Source organism: Scardinius erythrophthalmus, assembly GCF_964197995.2.
Source record: "Scardinius erythrophthalmus genome assembly, chromosome: 19".
In the NCBI taxonomy this organism is placed as follows: Eukaryota; Metazoa; Chordata; class Actinopteri; order Cypriniformes; family Leuciscidae; genus Scardinius; species Scardinius erythrophthalmus.
In genome coordinates this window covers 20,820,791-20,842,943 of record NC_138239.1, presented here as the reverse complement: position 1 = coordinate 20,842,943, position 22,153 = coordinate 20,820,791, and the positions used below count along the sequence as shown (strand labels likewise).

General features: G+C 36.7%; 1 protein-coding gene across 3 annotated transcripts in view; it reads right to left on the bottom strand.

Moving 5' to 3' along the window:
- chrm3a (cholinergic receptor, muscarinic 3a) overlaps positions 1 to 22,153 on the bottom strand; it is a 102,469-nt gene that overhangs the window by 34,387 nt on the left and 45,929 nt on the right. The window contains exon 3 of one of the 3 annotated variants that reach the window (XM_081393878.1): positions 16,455 to 16,517. The exons of the other annotated variants lie outside the window; for them this stretch is intronic. Coding sequence (XP_081250004.1) covers positions 16,455 to 16,483 — 29 coding nt within the window. The 5' untranslated portion in view covers positions 16,484 to 16,517. The remainder of the gene's footprint in view (positions 1 to 16,454; positions 16,518 to 22,153) is intronic. 3 annotated transcript variants of the gene reach the window in all.

Here is a 22,153-nt window from a genome sequence, read left to right as displayed (position 1 = left end):
AAATGAATAGTGGAATAAAGTCGTTATTTTTGTTTGTTTTTGCGCACAAAAAGTATTCTCATCGTTTGATATACTTAAGATTGAGCCACTGGAGTCACTTGGACTATATTAACGATCTCTTTAATAACTTTTCTGGGCCAGCAAGTTTCGGTCACAGAGCAGCCTATGGAGGAGTGAGACATGGCTCAGATTTCATCAAAAATATCTTAATTTGTGTTCCGAAGATGAACGAAGGTCTTACGCGGTTGGAACAACATGAGGGTGAGTAATTACTGACAGAATTTTCATTTTTGGGTGAACTAACCCTTTAAAGTAAGGGATGCACAATATATATAGGTATCATATCGGTATATGCAAGTGTGCATAATCTTTTCACCAATCTTTAGATTTAGATTACATCTGCCAACTAGGGTTGGGAAAAAACATCATTACAGCATAGTATCACAACATTTTGTGTGGCGATACACTGACGCCAATCAATCTTCATATAGATACTTAAAACAGCCAGCATCATCATTACCTGATAAAGTGTCTCACCTGTTACATAATTGTAACATACCAGTTATACGCTTTTGAAATCAAACTATCTTGTGTTATTGCGTAGGCTGTTTCACAATGAAAATAATCTCATAGCATCATGAAGTCCAAGTTAAATGCTTTTTAACATCTGTTAATGACAAATATCTTTCTAAAAGCAGGGTTTCCCATACATTCATTAATTTGTGGCGGCTCGCCACATATCAACGCTGACCGCCACGGATTGATTCAGATTTTTTAACTATTTAATATGGGTAAAATTGTATTTTATTCGCGCTGCTTGCTCCCCCCCTCTCTCTCACAAACTGACAATGGAGGCACGACTAGCCCCTCCTTCTCTTACCGCACGATCTGAATCAAAACATGAGCATGTAGAGGGCGGATTGTTGCCGGTGCTTAATGCTTATTCCCCAGAGAAGATTCCAGAATCAATCCGGAGTTGAATGGTTAGTATAATGAACACTGTTGCTCAACATACCTCTGAGAAGTTGTCTAGATGTTAAGCGCGGTCGCGTTTCATTACAGATTCGCGCAAAACTTTTGCAGCGCGGTCGCGTTTCATTACAGATTTTTAAATATAAATTAACGTTACAACTATTGCGAAATGACGGCGTTTCCATTAACCGATGTTATGCGACTAAAACGTAATTTGTTCCTCTCGCGATCAGTCATTCCAAAAATCATTGCAACGGACGTTGGTAGGTTCATATCACAGCCACCAGACTAGACATTATATTATTATTATCTCCAGGTTCAGGTTGGTGTGTGTTGGTTTTTGTCCACCTCAATCTCCAGGTGTGCGTGTCTGTGTGTGTCCACCTCCAGGTCCAGTTTGGTGTGTGTGTGTCTGAGTCTGTGTTTGGGTCTGAGTGTGTGTCTGTGTTTGAATCTGTGTGTGTGAGTCTTTTTGAATGTGTGAGTGTGTGTGAGCCTGTGTTTGAGTGTGTCAGTAAGTTTGTGAGTTTGTGTGTGTGTGTGTGTGTGTGTGTGTGTGTGTCCAGTTCCAGGTTTGTGTGTGAGCAAAATTTGCAACAAAAAGTCTGTGGAGCAGTCATAGCATAGAAATGTAGCAATGGCAAAGTCTTTATATCTGACACTAAGTGTTGGCAATGGGAATGTGTACTTGTCAATAAAAATATATGATATATATATATATAAACATTATATAATTATATTATAATGTTTATATATATATATATATATATAATTTATTTATATATATATATATGATATGATATATTTAACTTAACCAACCCCCACTGTGTATGTGTGTTTTCTTTATTTATTAGGACAAAAATAGTATAGAATTGTAATATCGGCTATAACTTGAAAATAATTCACAGTTTTCACGTCCGCCAAAGTTTTAAATTAAAGAAAAAGTTTTGAAACTGAGATGAATGAAGAATGAAAAAGAAAAATGTCACTATTTCATTATTCACATAAAGATCAAAACAACATCTGGCAATACAGATTTCACGTTTTAGTGCAAAATACACATCGTCTGATAATACAAATTGTAGACATAGAGAGGGGAAACGGAGGGAGGAAATAATACAGGATGAAGTCCTGCCTTTACACCAGGTGAGTGACAATTTCCTCTCTCTGCATACATCATGCACAAGAGTCCCCGGTCTGTCAGTTCAATCTTCAGATGCAAAGGAGGAAGCTGATATTAGTCATTTCCAAACTGAACCAGAAGAATGACAGCGTGATGCAAGCTACCTGTAGCTACAAGCAAGCAAGATGTATGAGTTCTCATTCCGCCAATCGTGTTCTTCCATGCACAGCATTTATTGATCATCTTTGGTTCCCACCCAGAGAGGTGAAAGAAGATGAGATAAAACCCGAGGGGGAAATCTGTATAACAAGTAAGTGGAGTGGGAGTTGAGGTGGATTTGTTAAAAACCATTTGGACGGAGAAAAGCATAGCTGATTACAGCAATGATCAAAGCCATCTCAGGCCAGACACCTCATATCAATGCTTCTGTGTAACGGCACATGACTGTCCGACAGCAGAAATGCACAGATTAATCTGTAATATCTAAGGCTGAGACAGACAGATATGAAGATGAAACACAGTTAAAGAACAATAAATTCACAGATGTCACTCGAAACAGAAAGGAGGCATGATCCGACTTGCAAATTGGCTTAATTCTCCAGAACAGCCATGCTTCTATTATTAGGACCAAATTAATAATTCACTATTTGACTCCCCCACCCCACCCCTCCATCAATGTAACCCGTGCGCCCTCTGAAATCACAAGCGAAAGCTCTGAATAAAACATGCTAATGTAATTTGTTCCCACAATAAGGTCTTAAAATGTCTCAATCATGATCTGTCTTTAGCGTCGCATTGACATCCGTGTCCTTCAGCTGTCAAACAAACAGGAAGTGTCGATCCCTATAAATAAGACTTGCGATGGTGTCTGAAAAAAAAGATGTAGAGTAAATTGATTGGCTGTTGCCAATGCAATCATCCATACAATTTGACAGAGCATTAAATTTCTTCTCGCAATTAGCACCTTGCATTGTTCAGCCATCAAGTATTAAAATCTCATTAGGCAACAGTTCATGTGTAAGTAAAAGTGGCTGACATTTCAAAACAGTGCATGCTTACAGCGTGCATAAGAGTGGTTTGTTTTAAATAATTCGATTTAGGGATGCACAATATATATAGGTGCTTAAAAAAAAAAAGCGGAAAAAACAAGGTCAGTTTGGCGTAATATTTTCCCCATTTAAAACACAGCCATATTTTTTTTCTCCATCCCTTTAAGTCCAACGCTAACCAGAAAAGACACTACAACCCCAATCACAGTATGAAATGTCACATTCCTTTAATAAGCATTTCTAAAACATGGTCTGTTTGGTCCGCATGCTTATTTCTGCTCGCCTGACCTTTAACTAGTCTAAAAGGTGGTATCTAATGAGTTTGGCTCCATGCAAATGTAACATGAGGTGTGTCAGGTTTAGTGTGACGCCCTGTCATCAGGTTGGGCAATGAATAATAGAGCAGCGTAGTGTAAAAGAGAAGGATTTAAACAAGGCTGATGCTCAGCAATTTAAGAGCATCAATTACACCATTGTGGAAGAGCTTAAACCACACATGCATCGTATAAGATTTTTAGTTTGAGTGCTTTAAAGCATGAGCTAAAACATAATGGTTTCATCTATATGCGCAACAAATTATTGCCAGAAAATAGAAGGACTGCAGATTTTCTTTTTTAATCAAGCACACAGATCTTAGTGGAAATTGGCTATTTTTTTTTGTGTGTAATCTGACTATCATTATTATCTCCTTTAGATTTTGACCTTAAAAGAAATCTAATTATAATGTCTCGTGCTACTTTGTAAAATTCTGATTAGCTCTTCAGATGTTTGATAAAAGTCAAAGAAATGTGTGAGGAGCTATATAAAAATACTATTATTACGCAGCCTTGCTGAGTATGAGTATATTTAAATATATAATTATCCTAATATGTTCCTTGAGGTTTACTTATTATGTTAATAAAGTTTTGTGCACACACTATTTTATTTTATATTCTGACCATCTGAAATAATCTGGTGGCTCATTTAAGGCCTATCACAAAACAGCAACGTTTTATTGAATGATTAACAGATTAAACAATTATCAAAACAGTTAAGAACTTTCCATAACTTTACACTTTCGCATATCAAAATTGTCTCTTTTGACACCTATACATACATATGCTGCAGTTCTCACCTCTAGTTTCTTTCCTCTTTTAGTCTCCTTTACTGTGTGAGGGTGAGGATTTCATTCATGGGCATGTGTCTGAATTGGCTAATTAAGTTTAGTGGCTCTGATCATCTAAGAGCACCGCAATTCTACAGCAGACGAGAAGGGTCAAATGTGTCCGTGCCATTTAAAACCTCATTTCCAAATCAGCCCTAAAGTGTCCCCACTCTTTACCTCTTAAACTCACGCCACATTGACTCGCCAGAGAGGTCTTTCATTCAGTTCGTGGTTGCATAGGTACGTATTGTAATAATGGAAAAATCACAGAGATTTAAACTGATCTTGTGCTGTTGAACTACTGATATGAACTTTTTAACTGTAATACTGTTGACAGGGTTAAGGTTAAATCATATATGCAATGTCAGATTGAACGAGGTTCGAATACTTGGCCTTTGCACCTACATTATTACAGTTCTTCAGCACCAGAGCTTTTGGGAAATTAAGTGCACACTGCAGCCATCAATCCTTATGAATATGAAATAAACATGACCTCAGTGGCCAAGGGAACTGCTAACTGGATAACAGCATACCTTACACAGCAACCTACAGTAAAAAGGAGACTCCAAGGGCTTTTTGATGGATGAGCACTCCGGTCAGATGGGACTTCTGCACCCCTGAAGTCCCAACCAGCCGCTCATAGGAGGAAAGAACGTGAACAACCGCAAGAACTGAATAAATTGCAGACTTGAGTGGCGAAGGTAACACAGAGTACTTGGGCTATTCCTGTTCGGCAGTACCTTGTGAACTCTTTGACTTATAAATGCTTTGACATATAAACTAATATGCTTGTGTTGTAATTTAGGGAAGTATTTCCATAAAAGGGTATAGCAGACCCTCAGGTCTTCAGGCTCAGACACAAACTTTATTCATTTAAACTTGATTATTTATACAATGGCAAGAAAATGTTTATATAATTTCTACCTAATTACATGAAACCAAACAGGATGGAAGTTAGTCATTTCTCAGTGAGGGATTAAGCGAGGACAATTTTGGATCGTTTTTTAATAATCTTTATTTATTTTATTTTTTATTTGTGATTTTAAAGATTTCTGCACGTTATCTAACAGGATAGAATAAGTGTCAACTAACACTACAAACATCACAGAATACATTAAATCCATTTTTAGGGCCTGAGCACCGATGGTGTCAGGACCCTACTGGAATTGCTCCGTTTATTATTAATACTTGTATTTATGCTGCTGTTTTCCCATAAACAAAAATTAAAAAAAGTCATTTCCAGGAGGAGGATGACAGAGCAAGGGCCAAGAAAAATCTATAAAAAATTAAGAATTAAAACAATATGGACACATAAGAAATGCCTGCGATATTTATTCATAAATTGCTAGCTTATCAGCTTATATTAAAAGCTGAAGAAAATATGAATCTGGCAAAAGTTTGGGTTAGGGTAAAACATTTTAATGGACTTGGACAAGAAAAAACTAGAAATCAATTGAAAGGTTTTTCAACTTTATCTTTAAATATATATGCCTATATTACTTAAAGGGGTGGTATAATGCCCTTTTCACAAGATGTAAAATAAGTCTCTGATGTCCCCAGAGTGTGAATTTGACGTTTTAGCTCAAAATACCCCACAGATATTTTTATATAACATGTTAAAGTTGTCACTTTTAGAGGGTGAGCAAAAATGCACCGTTTTTGTGTCTGTTCCTTTAAATGCAAATGAGCTGCTGCACAGAGGGCGGAGCTAAAACTTTTAGCCTTTTATGTTCAAACCGAAGTCAGAAAGATGGAGAGACTCAAGAAGAAGTGACAACATTTCTGAATGGTTAGTTGGTGAATTTATGTAGCTTATGTGTAGTTATCTTCAAGTCATTGATTATTAGCATATTCTAATCGTTTGTTGTAGTCCTTAAAAAGCAATTTCTTCAAAAGAAAATATCTCCCTTTGCTTTGAACTTTGTAACTTTGCAGATGTTGTTTATGCTCAAACAGCAACATTACACACTAACTAAAGTTAGAAAAGTAAAATCATTTTCAACCACCCTTTTAAAAACTAATCCCTAATAAAAATTACTTAAGAAAATGTTGTTCTTTATTATAGTAAATGTGAGATGAGTAGCCCAGACTCAAATACTGTACAAGTCAGATCCTGAGACACTTTCTATCCCCTTTTCACAACCCACCAGAAAGACTTCCATCAGAAATCAGACATGGACAAACTCCCACTCCTGCTTGGAGAAAGCCCAGCGAGCTCAGCCCTGGCTGCCCGGTACGTGAGGTCCTGTCACGACCAAAGAGCCTCCAGCAGGACAGAGCTACCAACTGTATAAATATTAGAAGATTAGACATTTTAGTGCTATGTTTATTTTCATGTAATTTCTATTTTCTTTTTATTATTATTTATTTATTTACTTTTATTGTATTATTTATTGTTATGAATGCTTTGGCAATGTAAAGATTTCTTTCACCATGCCAATAAAGCTATTTTTGAATCTTAAATCCTGTCCGAATAAATCTTCATGAGAGATTTTCTCTATGAGGAAACAGTAATGAAGACACACATTAACTAATGCAACATTCCTGACATTCTCCTTAGGGATTGATAAACAACATCTGCTTATATGTTAATCTCCTTCCGACTGATAACATATGGACGAATGAGCAAATGTGACCTTTCAGTGTTTATTAGTGATAGGGCCATGTATCAGTTCTTAGACTTTCTCCTTTACCAGTAACAATTATTTTTAACCTAAATTCTGACCCTCTGACTAAAATGACCTGTTTTAAGGTGCACCTTCTTTAGGGCTTGTCAGTAAACGGCCACTGTTATGATTGGCTAACGCCATTGCATAGGAAACACTATCAATGCTCACTCGCTATTGCACGTGAGTAAGTATTTTAAAACATTATTCATATAAAGCTAATTTAAAGACAATGCATTATGAAATCCTTTACCTACAGTCTGTGATGCAGCTGTAGTCAAATCCAATACAATTGGCTGCTTCATCTTTCAACAAAAGTTTCTTTGCAAACACTCCATTACATTGTGCCTCATTTACAAAACAAAATGTTCCTAATAAACATATAATCCTCCTACGTGATCCTTGATGTCATTAAAATAAACCATTCACTTGTTTCCGACACTGGGATCCTTCTGAATTTTGTACAGAGACGCAAACGAGCTATTAACACTGGATGCACCAAAGCGAACGTTCTTTCACTCTTCCATTTGTGCTGTCGACAGATCTGTATACTGAATCCAGTGTAGACAGCGTCATTGATTATAATGTCTTCTATTTGCTTCTGACACAACACAACGCATGACCTCTTTAACCTCTTGAGACGCACTGACCTGACCACGCAACTTGACATTTACTATATAGACTACTTTCTTCAAAATTTTAAATGATATTATACTATGGGGCTGTTGAATGCTTGAATCTGAAACGTTCTAAGTTGTGCAATTATTTTCAGGGAAACGCATGGCTAAAGTAGTTTCAGGCAGGTCTTGACCACATTACAGTTCCGCCAATCACTCCGCCATATGATTTCAGTTAATTCAAAGGTCCTTTCAGACTACAACAGCAAAAAAAATAAAACCCCAACACAGACCAAGAAAATAAATATATTAAATATGATAAAAGCGACAAATTATTTGCATGTTTTTGCCACAAAAATTACGTTTTATTATGTATGGAAAGCACATACTTTCTTTCTCCCGCTTTCTCTCAAAACACACACACATGCAGTACGGAAACACACACTAGCAAAGAAACGTGCTGTCAGCGCTGCTCTGACGATTTTATCAGTAAAATAGTTTAACAACTTAAAAGCTACATGAATCTTTCACAAGCAAGGTAATAACGGCGCTGTTCTTGGAGCAGATAATCTTACAGTTTCGCTATTAGTAGAGATGCTGCTGCCGAACACTGTTGAGAGACACACAGATTCGGGTAATACACGCTTAATCTCTCTCTCTCTCTTCTCTCTCTCTCTTCTCTCTCTAATAACTGCATTAATAACTTTATTGGTCTGCTATCAGTGGCTGAAGGGATTAGATGCATAAGAAATTAGTCCTACACACAAGAGATATTTAAGGACAAAAACCTGACAAATGTCTTGAAATATATCATCTGAATAATGTTTTGAGGTGTCGTAACCGTAGTATAAGCGGAATAATTGACTCTGTTGAATTAATGAAAAATAATGCACACCCAAGGTCTCTCTGCTTCGCGTCATGGTTGTATTACCACCTCGGGTGTGCATTATTTTTTTAATAATTAAACGGCCCGTTGTCAATTATTCCTTACATATTTAACAATATTACTGTTTTGTTGTATTTTTGAGCCTCGGTGAGCATAAAAGATTTGAAAATATTTTAAAAAAAAAATATCAAAAAATCTTGCCAACCCCAGACGTTTGAACAGTAATATATATTTTATAAAAATGAAATGACAGACGCATATAAATACAGTACAACCCAATCATAAATTAATGTTTAAAACTATATAAAGCTTCATGTGGTTCTTCCAATCGATTGATCTTTATTTGAAATGCGTAGGTGGTGAGATGTGTGCAGTCATGTATAAACGTTTTAATGAGGGTTTTAGGAATGGAGAGTGTGAAGACCTCAGAGCCAGCGGGGGAGCCAAGGACCTTGTACCTTCATGGCAATGTCTTCAAAGTCCAAAACTTTCTTAACTCATTGAAATGTAATTTTAAATCAGTGGTTAAAGAGAATAGAAAGGTAATGAGCCCACATTCAATTTGATATTTCCTAATATAATGCATCTCAAATTCTGCAATTAAAGGAAAAGTCCAATCAAAAATGAAAATTCTGTCATTGTTTGCTCAGCATAGATCTTTTCCATTCAACCACAGTTGATAGTCACCACGACCTGTCGAGCTCCAAAAAAACTCCACAAGTATATCAAACTTTGTCCCTACATGGAGCAAAAACACACATTTTTACACAGCTTGTGGCTGCAGGCGAAGTCTTTGCCTGACAGTGTGCTAATGCATATTTTAATGTATTTTCATATTCTTTAACAACCAGTCCATCCATTTCCCTCAGATGATAGCTTGTTCCTGCAGGGCAGTAATCATTAATCATTGCAGAAATATCGGCTGACTGTGAAGGGAGGGATGGTGTTTATGGTAGGTGCTACGAGAAAAACCATCTGGATGTGACATAGATGCTGTGTTTGATATTACCCTTACAGATCATCATGTGTCAAGCAATTACTCAAGACACCTCAGGGTTGTTTAAGATGTTCATTATGACAGGGCAGTGATTGGCTGAGGCAGAGTTGCTGTGTGAGGCCTGAAAGTTATATATATATGCATGTATAAAAAGAATTGTATTCATCCCAAAGTTTTGAACGGTACTGTATTAATTTAAATGCATTCAGATTTTTACTCTCTCTAGGCCCACACTCTCAAATGAATCTAAAAAAAACACAAGGCAAAGGCTTCATGATGGTCTGAAATATAGTGACAGCTCATTGCGATTCACCCTGAATTCCCTACACAAAATCAAATGGGAAACCTGAACCCAAATGTACATTACACATCTTCTGCATCAATTTCCTTTTTTAATTAGAGAAACATTGCATTTCCATTAAACCTAACATTATGAAGTGCCTGATTCCTCTTTCACGCTGTCTTTTTCTTTCCATCACTGTTCATTAACAAGAATCCAAATCAGTTGTTTCCTGCCAGCACAAAGAGAACGAGCAAGTGTTCACTACAGAGAGAGAGAGAGAGAGAGAGAGAGAGAGAGAGAGAGAGAGAAATATGCTGCGGTCTTCAAAAACTGTATGGAACGGTTCCTCCTCAGACACATTCCTTCAAAGGATTTCCTTATTATACGGTGAATAAAGCATATAAATAATAGAATATGAGGTTTCATCCTTCCAAATCCTTTTATTTAACATTGACAATATTCAGAGCCAACAGGACTTACTGAAGGTGAACACACTTCTAAAAGATCTGTTTCTTGTTCAACAGATTCAGGAGAGAGACATTATTAATAATAGAATATTATTTTTCTTAAGTACTCATTAGGGTATGTGTAACTGACATAAGAAAGCATAAAACTGGCCATTGTCAGTGTATAGTACTAACTGGCTTGTCTTCTTCAAAGTAGAGCTGCACAATTCTGAATAAACTGACAATAAGACTTTTTTTTTTTTTTTTTACAGAGATCACAGTTCACCCATGATTCTGAATTGCTGCAGTGTATTTAAAAAAATATTTAATTTGCATTTTTTTTTACATTGGTTTGAATGAATGATTCAATGACCCTCATAAAAGGTGTGTTCGACTCGAAGCGACACTGCGCAGACTGAACGATCTATGACATCAAAGTACCGCAAGAGTGATTAGAGGGCAGACTGCTCCATATTCCTTTGAATTTCTCTTGCGGTACTTTGATGTCATACATTGATCGGCATGTGCAGCGCCGCTTCAAGTCTTTACTTGTTTCATTTCTGGATGAATCATGTTTTCAAATAATCTCTTGAATGAATGATTCGATGACAAATACATTATTTAACAGTCCATTATCGCCACCTACTGGTGTAACGATATAATTGTTACAATCTTCGTTTGAAGCATCAAGTTACTTTTCAAAAGGTGATTTACTCTATTTTGATAGCTACCGTAGACATCAGTGTTTATATCCGAACTATAAACTTTTATTGGAATTGTCGAAGGTTTAATAAACACAGGTGAATCATTGTCATTAAGAATAAGATCACGTGGGTGTTTGAATCGAGATCAGGATATTTTAACGATTAATTGTGCAGCTCAACCTCAAAGCTTGGGAAATCCAGCTTATACCTGCATCCAGTGGTTTTAGATGGCTAAACATTGGTAATTTATGGCCATTAGCTGGTCAAAGCTAGTTAACCAAGTACAGCATGGTAAGTTTCCAAGCAATTTGTCTGTCAAAAAGGATGTGTAATAATACAAAAATTCTGAGTGATAACGATAAGCCGATATTAAAGCCAATACTATGGCCAATATTAAAATTCTATAATATTTTGTCTAAATAAAACACACAAAAAAAATTTAAGTAATATAAATGAATTTAGGTATTATACACCTATAATATACAGTATGAAATATGGATATTCATTTTGAGATTTGCTTAAGAAGTACAACAAAGCCAAAAGAGCTGCAAAGAAAACAAAATCCATATTTTGATGCAAAAACCACTTTATCCAAAATAATTTTTGGTAACACTTTAGTTTGACGTTCAATTCTCACTAACTTGCTTATTAGCATGCGTATTACTAGGATATTGGCTCTTTATTAGTACTTATAAAGCATAGGCTATAATAATGCCTTATTCTGCATATCCATATTCTACATCACTTAAATCTACCCAATACCTAAACTTAACTATTTTACTAACTATTAATTAGCAGTAATTCTGAGTTTATTGAGGCAAAAGTCATAGTTAATTGTTAGTTAATAGTGAGAATTGGACCCTAAAGTGTTACAATTTTTAACTACAAGCTGTGATTTTTAGCAGCTCAGCAGCCGACAAGAATGTCCACATCTCGTTCCCATATTCCAATTGGACACTGACCCAAAATAATAAATATGCAAACATTTCTAATGAAATGATATTTGACACAACACCAGCCTCTGACCTCTGCTCATCCACCTGCAGTGAAGAAGGGCTATTGATGAACAAGATTGATAGATTAAACAGACAGCATTGAAATCTAATGAGACACTGTGACATGCTGGCAGACGCCTAGAGTGCCTCTAATGGAAGTGAGACAGTTGTGTCAAGTAATGAGGCAAATTAACATTGAGACCATCACAGAATTATGATTAGGTGTGATTAGCCTGTGAGGTTTAGCAGCAGTAAAGAATGCTAATGCTAGCTGTCCCTCAAAACAGTGCAAAATTCACGAACAGTCAAAAAGATAAAGCAAAGTCCTGTGGTGCTTCAAATCAATATATAAAATATTTATTAATGTTTTCAATTATTGAAAAATAGTACTATAAATATACTATATTTATAAAATATGTGTGGTTGCCACAGAAAAAAAAACTTTTCACAAAACTTAGGGTTAGGGTTAGGGTTTTTTACTAAAAAAAAACAATCTTTTATTCAGCAAGGATACATTACGGGTCAGATTTACTAAACAGGGCAAATTAGCGTGAGAGCACAATTCCAAAAAAGTACTGATGGGAGTGGAAAGTTCTGACAACACACAAATTAAAGAACACAGACGCAGCCGGATCATTTCCATAATGATCAATACAATCTACCAATTAGCGTCTGGTTTGAGACATGCTTTTTTGGGGCGGTTTTGTTTTTTCAAACGTTAGTATATCACCTTGCATGATTTGTTTAAATACTCCCATAAATTTTGCGTCTGAAAGGGAAACTCCAACAAATGCATATGCAATAAGGTCAGGTGCAAAAATAACTGTACACGCCTTTTCAGCGCTAATTTAGTCTTTAAACTAGTCTTTAGTAAATCCTGACAGTAGTTTTTAATGCCAAAAGAGGGTTTGCGCTGGTGCAAGCTGTTAGTAAATCTGGCCCTAAATTGTTCAAAAGTGACAGTAAAGACTTTTACATTTCAAATATTTTCTGAAAATATATATTATTTTTAAATGTTCTTTTCATCGGACAATCCTAAAAATGTATCACTTTCCACTAAAATATTAAGCAGCACAACCGTTTTCAACAATGATAATAATAATCTTAACAAATCAGCATATTAGAATGATTTCTGAAGGATCATGTGACACTGAAGACTGGAGTAATGATGCTGAAAATTCAGCTTTGCCATTACAGGAATAAATCATTTTAAAATAAAAAAATACTGTTTACTGTATTATTGATCAAGTAAGTGAAGCCTTGTTGAGCATACAAGAGATTTCTTGTAAAACATTTGTTTAAAAATCTTACCAACCCCTAAACCTTCGTATGATATATGTGTGTATACATGTATACACTATAAACTGTCATGATAAGACTACCCCCTCAGAGTTCAGAGGATTTCAGATTTTGTGCTTGTTTTTTTTTTTGTTTTTTTTTATAACAGCTCTAGCAAACAACTTGAAATGTATGTCTAAAGCCTTTAAAGACTTTAGTGGAAGCAAGATTAAAGCCTATCTGGAATCCTTTCAGGCCTCCATTCAACACCACATTGGACATACGGTTTTCATGGACACAATCATCGGCTCCGTTGGAGATGTTTCTCTCCGCTCTCAGAGTGCTGCACAACATGCTCTGTTTCATATGCCGTCTGGTAGGGTGCCAGAGATGAAACGCTCACAAGCCATCAGTAAAAATGACACTGGGACCCAAGCAAACACACATCTACTTCAGCCAGGCAGGCACATACTACTACCATACATCATGATGGGTGATCCATCAATATCCAGAGCCACGGTTTAGACGTGAGCATCTGATTTATTAATATGAGTCTGAGCTAAACAGTGGGGTCATAGAAATGGCTCATAGACTTGAGATTAATAGCTTAAGAGACTGTCGAGGAGATGTAAATTACAAGACCCAAAAGGAATGATATACACGTCACTAAGCAAATTAACTGTCATTAATCAGTCCTGTCGGACACAATCAATATGCAATGAAGAACTGAGGAAAGAATTGAATATGATGGTAGCAAAGTCATTTATATTAGCTCAGATCCAGCGGTGTGATCCAGCGGAGGGAAAATCCTCATATATATATATATATATATATATATATATATATATATATATATATATATATATATACATATACATATGTAAATGTATGTCCCTGTTACACTTAATTTTCCTGGTTAAATAAACATTACATAAAAGAGAGACCAAATACAATTCTATTTTGTATTTTTACACTAACTAAAAACAAGTATAAATTTAATCAAGTTAGTGTTTTTACCCCGTTTTACATTTATTGCAAACTAATAACTAAAGGCAGTAGCAATTTACTTTTTTTGTGAACTAATGTTCTGTTTTTCTTTTTAATAGTCAACTTATTTCAGCAGTCATCAAGCTTGTACATGACTTTTTTTTGACGTGACAAAGTGTTGATATCTAAATAGGTGAGTCGTTTCTTTACTTTTTAATTAGTCTTCCCATTAATGGTATCATTGTCTTCATTAAGGCCGATTCGAGAACGCGCATGAAAACTAGAGGATGGATTTACCGCACGAACCAATCACATCCAATTGTAGCGCAATGAAGACATTGTCTCCTCTCACGTGATTCATTCTCAATTACCCCCCACCAAACCCACCGCACACATTAGGGGGTCTGTTAAAAGTCAATGGGCTCAGGGGAGGCAAGCCTCCTGCTGTAACTTTACCCACGGGTGTCGCTGTTTATTTTTGTAATAACAATTATTTTCTCCTCCCCTGCTCGGATCTCATGTTGGACTATTTCAAAGCAGTCTCAAATAACAGTGGAAGTGTGAAATTACATGAAAAAGAAATGAAAAGCTTCATTTAGATCAGAGCTGCATCAGTATGTAACCATTATTGCCTGGTTCAAAAGCTACTGGTCTGATTCACTAAAGGTTTCAACGAGGTATAACTGTGTAGGAACAGTTCTCCAACAAACTGACAGATTGTGGCAATCTGTATAAAGGAGAAACAGCAATGAAAAGACTTTTAAGAGACTGTTATATTACCAGGCATGATTGATTGCCAGCACTGACTTTAGCCATTCCTTCTGAATGGAAAAATTTAAACAACAAACGGGGTTACTAAGCAGCAATGCTGTGTGTCTCTACACTTGTAAGTGTTTTATAACCACGCTCTTTGCCCAGTGACATATGACCATGCCCGACATTTAGTGCCATGGATTCTAAATTACCCACAATGCTTTTTTTAGAGAACAGGCACCCAACCTACAGGTGACAGAAGATGACATTTTTCATGGGATGAATTCAATGAGGTGCAAATATGTCCTCAAAATTACACATGCATCCTCAAAAATAAACACATAAGGTCATAGACATTGCTAGACCCGATTTAGTGGGGGCTGCAACCTTATCCTTCATTGCAGATCCCTAAAAATCTGTGATTTTTGCAGAAATCAGATTTGCTGGCTTCTACGCAAACTGTAAAATGATCGGTAACCAACTCATTATCTTTGGACAGAAATCCGAAACAGACGTGAGTTGTTCATACAATCAATCTACTGTACACTGATCTATTATTGTTGTATCAGCGATTTAAGATTTAGATCACATAAAACAGTTAATCATGGCTGGTCATTTTACATAATTTGTAATAATTTTATTTCTTTAGCACCTTCCATGCATAAAATGCAGCTCAAAGCTCAAATTACAATTACTATAAAAAATACAGGAAACTGAATAAAATTAAAAATACTTTACTGAAAATGTAACAAAAAATGTGCTTAACATCTGCTTTTTAAAAATGTGAATGATTTTTAATATGAATTATTATATTATTGTTGTTGTGTATAATAATAATTATTATTATTATAACTATTATTGTAATTAAATTCAAGAAAATTACAAATAATTTACTAAAAATTCTTTATCTGCTTTTATTTTTGTTGAGCTTGTCAACTGGTTGATATCACAAGTTTTTCATTATAGTATGCCAAAACAACAGTATTAGAGGACTTTAAACTGTAATTGTTACATAATTATTAATACAAATTAATGAAACAAAATATAGACCAATATGAAATTTGTTTTGATAGTGGCAACAAACGCTAGAATTTGGTCTTGGTTCCTGCAAAGCACAAGAATGCCTGGAACTGCTCCATTACTCAGGCACAATTGTCTCTTAAGTATTTGTCAGGTGTTTGGCCAGTATTTGCTGGTCAATTTCACATTTCCTGTTACGTTTCAGATTTTCAAACTTTCCACACTTTCCAAGAATGGAGATATAATGCTTTATAACGTGTCATGTCATGCCTCTAGAATGTTCTTTAAAGGTTTCCCTTCTCGTCCTATTTACACTTCACACTGACTTATGAAAGGGATCTGATTCCTTTTCAAATAAATGAAAGCAGAGGCTGCAGCAGAAACTTTCTGTTTTGTTCCTTCTTAAAAGACTGATGATTGACTGCAGTATTCACTGCAGGTGTGAAGTATTTATCAGGCTGTATGACGATGGAAAGCCAAAGAGTCTGGCACACACAGAATCTCTGTGGTCCACTAAAACAGATGATCACTCACTCTCTCTCTCCTCCTCTCCTCCCCAACATTAACCAGCTGTATTTTTCTTCTCCTTATTTGGCCCTTAATTGAGAGAAAAACACATACTGTAAGATGAACTCTCCCGTTCGAAGTTAGTAAGAACAAGAAACTCTTGCATGGTCAATTAGAAACACAAACAGTACAGATCACTTTGTAGGGGGGAAAAGGATTTGCCAAAGTTTGACATCACATTTTTGAAAAGCACTCATTAGCAGGTTAAAACAGATATCAACAAGCAGAATATTCCTGTATATTCCTCTTTATACTGACCATTATGCATTTTCAGTGATCAGACCATAGGTGAAATGCATATAAGACGCATTGTGATCTGATCATGATTGGATCACGTTTATCTGGGATAGATTCTCACCACATTTAATAAAGTTTAAAAGAAAAATGGCATTCCGTTTTCTGCATATGTAAAGTGTAAGTGTATGGAGTTTAAGCTGCCAACAATCATAACAGTTCATGGAGGTCATTATTTAACTTAATTCTATTCACTTTGGCCTATTATTGTGATATAATGCATTTCAAAAACACTCAAATGAAATGAACTTTGGTCACTTTAAAATGTAGGTCAGATAAAGTTTTGGCAAGTTTAAGCTAAAATGTAGATAATTTACTATGAATTCAATATAATGGCTATGCAGGACATTTACCGTTGTTCTGTAAAATTTCGCATACAAAATCCATTTATTTTAATGGGAATTGGTGCAATGACGAATTTCACCTAATGGATTTCCGTTGCTGACAGAATAGCTTTAGATGTTTATTTTGACGTTGTGTTGCACATATAAAATTGCAGAATTTTGCTGAAGAATGGAAAATTTGAGCACACCTTAACCTGTGAGTTTACTTAAATTCAGAAATGGTGAACATTCAGAGCCAAAACAAATCAAATAAATTGATTAAATTATTTTATAATATATTATCTGTTTTCCTTCCTTACATTTCCTTAAATAAGTCATTGGTTATAATGTGATCAATTCGCTGCCATAAACTCTACAAACAAACAAACAAACAAACAAACAAACAAACAAACAAACAAACAAACAAACAAACAAACAGTTAACTGTGGGATTTGGGCATCTATGTTCGCACACACAGAGACTTCCTGAAGACATTGGAGATGTCAAATGCTGCACAAATGCTGACTATCACAGCACAGCTTTTGCTGATGGGAGACTTCCTCCATCTTGTGTGGGGTTATTCCTGGGTCTATTAAACCCAGACAACCAGGACTACTGTAATGACTCTGCCCTTGGAAATTACAAGCCATTCCTCAAAGTGCTGAAAGGATGCACTCACAGCTAGAACATTCTCTCCTTTATTCACTTCTGATAAACTCTAGAGTCTGTCAACACTGCTCAGGTTAGCAAGGTTTACAGTCAGAGCTGAACAAGCAACCTGATTAAGCTGAGATAAGTGCTGAAAGTGTTTTTAAGAGAAATTATGAGCAATGTTTGTAGAAAAAAACTACAGCTGAGAAGATTCAGCAAAAAATTACTTCAGTCTGCTTCCAGGGGCGGCACCAGAGAATTTGTCACAGATGCTGGGGGGGTGATAGATCATTGACAGGGGGAGCTGCGCAATTATATATATATATATATATATATATATATATATATATATATATTTTTTTTTTTTTATAAACTAGTGTTTTCTGTGTCAGTGTCGGCTGCAAAGATGAAGCTGACGATCGCCACCTCTGTAGTGAACACGCCTATAGAGAGAACTGCACATAATGGATTACATAATCAGAGAGTAGCCTTTTTGTTTTGAATTGTTTTGTTTAAATACATTTCAAGCTTTCTATAGATAGCCTATATTTCTCATGTCTGTTCTCATGTCTCATGTTTTCTATGACTTGCATTGCACGTGAACTGGAGCGCATCTCATCATAAATTAACCGAAACTCAGTGTATGGCGCCGGCGCCTCCATGTCATGATTATATTGTCTGCTATACTTATTGCTTCTTATTTATTAAATCCAGGCAATTGGTTGATAAAAAATTATTAAAATTAAGATACAATTTATACAAAACGAAATTCACTTTAAAGAAAGGCTTTCTAGAAAACCAAGGAATGATGTCTATGAGGGAGTGGAAGGAGGGAGGAGCCATGATGGAAACTTGGCTGACCACACCCGGGGGATGACCGTCAGAGATGATGACAATGGAGATGGAGCCCTGGGCGCAGACAGAGAGCTGATGGGAAAAAATTACACTGTAGTCTTCAGAGGCCACGACAGAGCCGTAGCAACGATCCCCCGAGGTGGAAACGGGGTACCAGAGGGCTGAAGTGGAGCCAGAGTGACCGAGGGTTGCAGTGGAACAGGAGGGAGGGTGGAGCCAGACAGAGCTGAAGGAGTGGAGAGATGGAGCATTGTGGATGACTTGGAAGTCCGTGGCACAAAGATGGTGATGTCCGACCAAGGTGGAGCCGGAAGAACGAGGGAGCCTGGTGAAGCCGTAAGGCTGATGGTCCCAGGTGGAGCCGAGGGAGGGAGGAGCCAAGGCAGTGGAGTCAGGGCGACGGGCCGAGGTGGAGTGACGAGATCAGCAGCTGGAGATGGAGTAGGGGATACATTCGCCCAGGTGGAGCTGGATAACAGCAGGCCCAAGATGGATCCACACCACTGAGGTGAGGGAGAGGAAGAGGAGCCGAGGGGCAGATGGGAGACAGCGGAGACTGGGCATAGGAATTGACTGATTCAGGAAGAGGAGGCGGGAGAGGGAGGCTGGGTGGGAACACTGCAGGCACAGGCAATTCTGAGCTGGGCATGTGCTTGTTAAATCAATAACCATGGTGACAAAAAAGTGGCAGGGAAATGAGAACAAAGGAAACAGGAAACCATAGGCAAACTATGAATCCATGAAAATGAAACAGACAAACTATGTGAATGAATGTGACAATGGGCCACTTTTAGGATAGGCTTTTATGTAGCACAATTTCACAAAGCTAAAGTCAGAAAAAAAAAAAATTGGAATCAGACATGAAAAATCAGGATCGGTGCATCCCTTCTTGTGCTCCTCATTCATTGCAACTACATGAAAAAGAACATCCTAAAAATTAGTCAGTTCTCAAAAAAGTCATACACATTTACAGTAGAATGACATGAGGGTGACTCAATGGTGAAAAAACTTTATTTTCAATTTTTAATTCAATTTATTTTATGTAGAATTTCTAACAAAGCCAAAGTCAAACTGTGGAAGCCAATAAAATACAAATTCCTCTTTATTTGTCCTGCTTTGTGCATCAGACTTTGGCATCATCAGGTGTACTTCACACAGTTCACACTGTTAGCTTATCTCAATTTTAATCAGGCACACACAGAGAACCATAAGGCTAATCTGCTCCAACAGCTCAAATCTCATCTGCTCATAACAGTCCAAACAGACGTCCAGACTTCACACAGCAAGACATTTCATCACAACTTTTAAAGAAAAGTATACCAATCAAGACACAAGGACATCTACTAACGGTCTGCCAGGAATAAAAATTAGCGCAAAAACATTTTGAAGGTGTTGAGAAGGAAAATAAATGAATTTATATTGCAAATAAATGGGTCCCTGTATGAAACCCTTAATTAGTTCTGAATGCATAAACAGTTCCAGCAGGATAAAATGGACTGCAGAGAGACCTGGCTGCTGAGAGAATAAGAGTTGCCACATGTTTAAACTCAAACACTAACAACTTCATGAATGCTGAAAAGAAATTTGGGGAATTATTTTATGAACTAGGAAAACTGATACGATTTCATTATCAGAATATGAAGTATAAACCAGGAGGAATAGATGTTGATAGGTTCTTTGAAGCTGAAAAGCCAGTCATAGTGTGCCAGACAACTGATAAAACATGAATGATGAGGTCTTAATTTCAGTTCCTTAAGGAATCAAATTATACTTTTTCCCCACTGTGGTCCACTTGCAATGCTAGTTAAAGTTTTTTGTGACAAAGTAATTTAGTTTTTCATAAACATGTCCAGCTTATCTCACCCCTGAAATGGCTGAAAAAAAAGGCTGAAACTTTATCATTAGTGTTTGGATCATTAAAATGGATACGCAGAGTAGATATGAAGCCAGGAACAGCACAATGTTTGACAAACGTTCCCATATTTTACTCTTATCATTAGTGTTTAAGGATAATAATTACTACAATTTTTTTAGTACTAAAATCCTCATGACTGGCCATTTCTAAACACTGAAAAGGTGCTAATGTTCTCAGGTTTCTTCAGAAATCCGAGGATTTTGAAAAGAGCTGTTTTTCTGTTCTGTTTTTTAAATGGAAAGAATTTGAGCTCTGAAAATCATGGTGTTTCAATATTAAGTGAACTCTTTTATCTCAAAAGTTCAATGAAATTCAATTTCTGATGATATTAGCCCTCTTTAACAACATAAGCCCTGGAGCGAAATGCAAATTCACTTAAAAAAAACTCCAGAAAAACCCAGGTAAATACAAGAGTTATTGCTCTTTCTACAGCCCACACCAGCTTAGGTCTCTATCCCTTTAAGTAGGCAATAAAGTGACTGACAGGGTATGTAAATTCAGGTGTTCCCACTGTGAAGAGATCTGGTACCCGTGGGCTTTACAGCGCTACATTAACATTCATGGACCTGGATGCCAGGGGTGTGTACCAGCTGCCTACAGACACTCACAGCCTTTTGCTCTGCCACTCAAATGCCAATCTGGGATCGGGCAGAGGTGGACATTTCATGCTGATCTGAGATCAGGAGCCCTGCCTAGATCTGATATGTGATGAGACTGTGAAGCCAACAGGGGTTCAGACACACAGAGGGACTTCTACTAATATCACCTGTCAATCGCGCAAAAGGACAAAACATGGGTAAGTAATTAGGACGATGGCACCTTTTCCCAAGGCGATTTCACCTGAGCGTTGTGAGCAAAGTAAATGCGTAGAAAAGTCTGGTCGAGAGAGATTACAAAAGAGGAATAAAAAGGCAGAGTGAACATATTTACAGTACAAATAATGCATTATTTTGCTCCTAAGAAGAAAGAATAACGAAACTTCAAAGTGTATTTGAGTCTTGCCACTGTTTTCCTTTTAAATTTTAACAAAGCCTTTTTGAAGTACATCAGAGAATGTAAATGCACTCCAGTCCACATACATGTAGGGAACATGTCCAAGTGCACAGGAGCATGACACGAGTTTGGAGGGACGCCAGAGATATTGACCGACTATACGTAGAAATAATTCAAACACCTGACAATGACTTCTCCAAAGGTGCAGTGTTGTGTTAAATTAGTTTCCAAAGGCCATTCACCAACTGATGACCTTTGACCCCCCCAGGTTAACGAAGAATGTTCTTAGATCAGGACTGAAGGCTGACCCAATTAAGTTTTTAACGTTCTCTGCCGCCCTATAACATTGAGTCAGGACTGCATGGAGATTACAATCAGACAGGTGATGACACACAGCTCTTGTCTGTATGAGGTCTTCTTTGTGTTATGTTTCTGGTCAGAGGACAAAACTATCTAATCTTGGGAAACTGACAAGGTGATGAGTAGACTGGATTGGACATCTTTCTTGGGAAACGGTCTTTGTATTTTGGCTTTGTTCTTCTTATTTGTGGTATTGTACAATTCTGCTTTGACAATCACACAAACACCTACAATAAATCAGATCAAGTCTCTCAGAACGTATGGTATATAGTTGC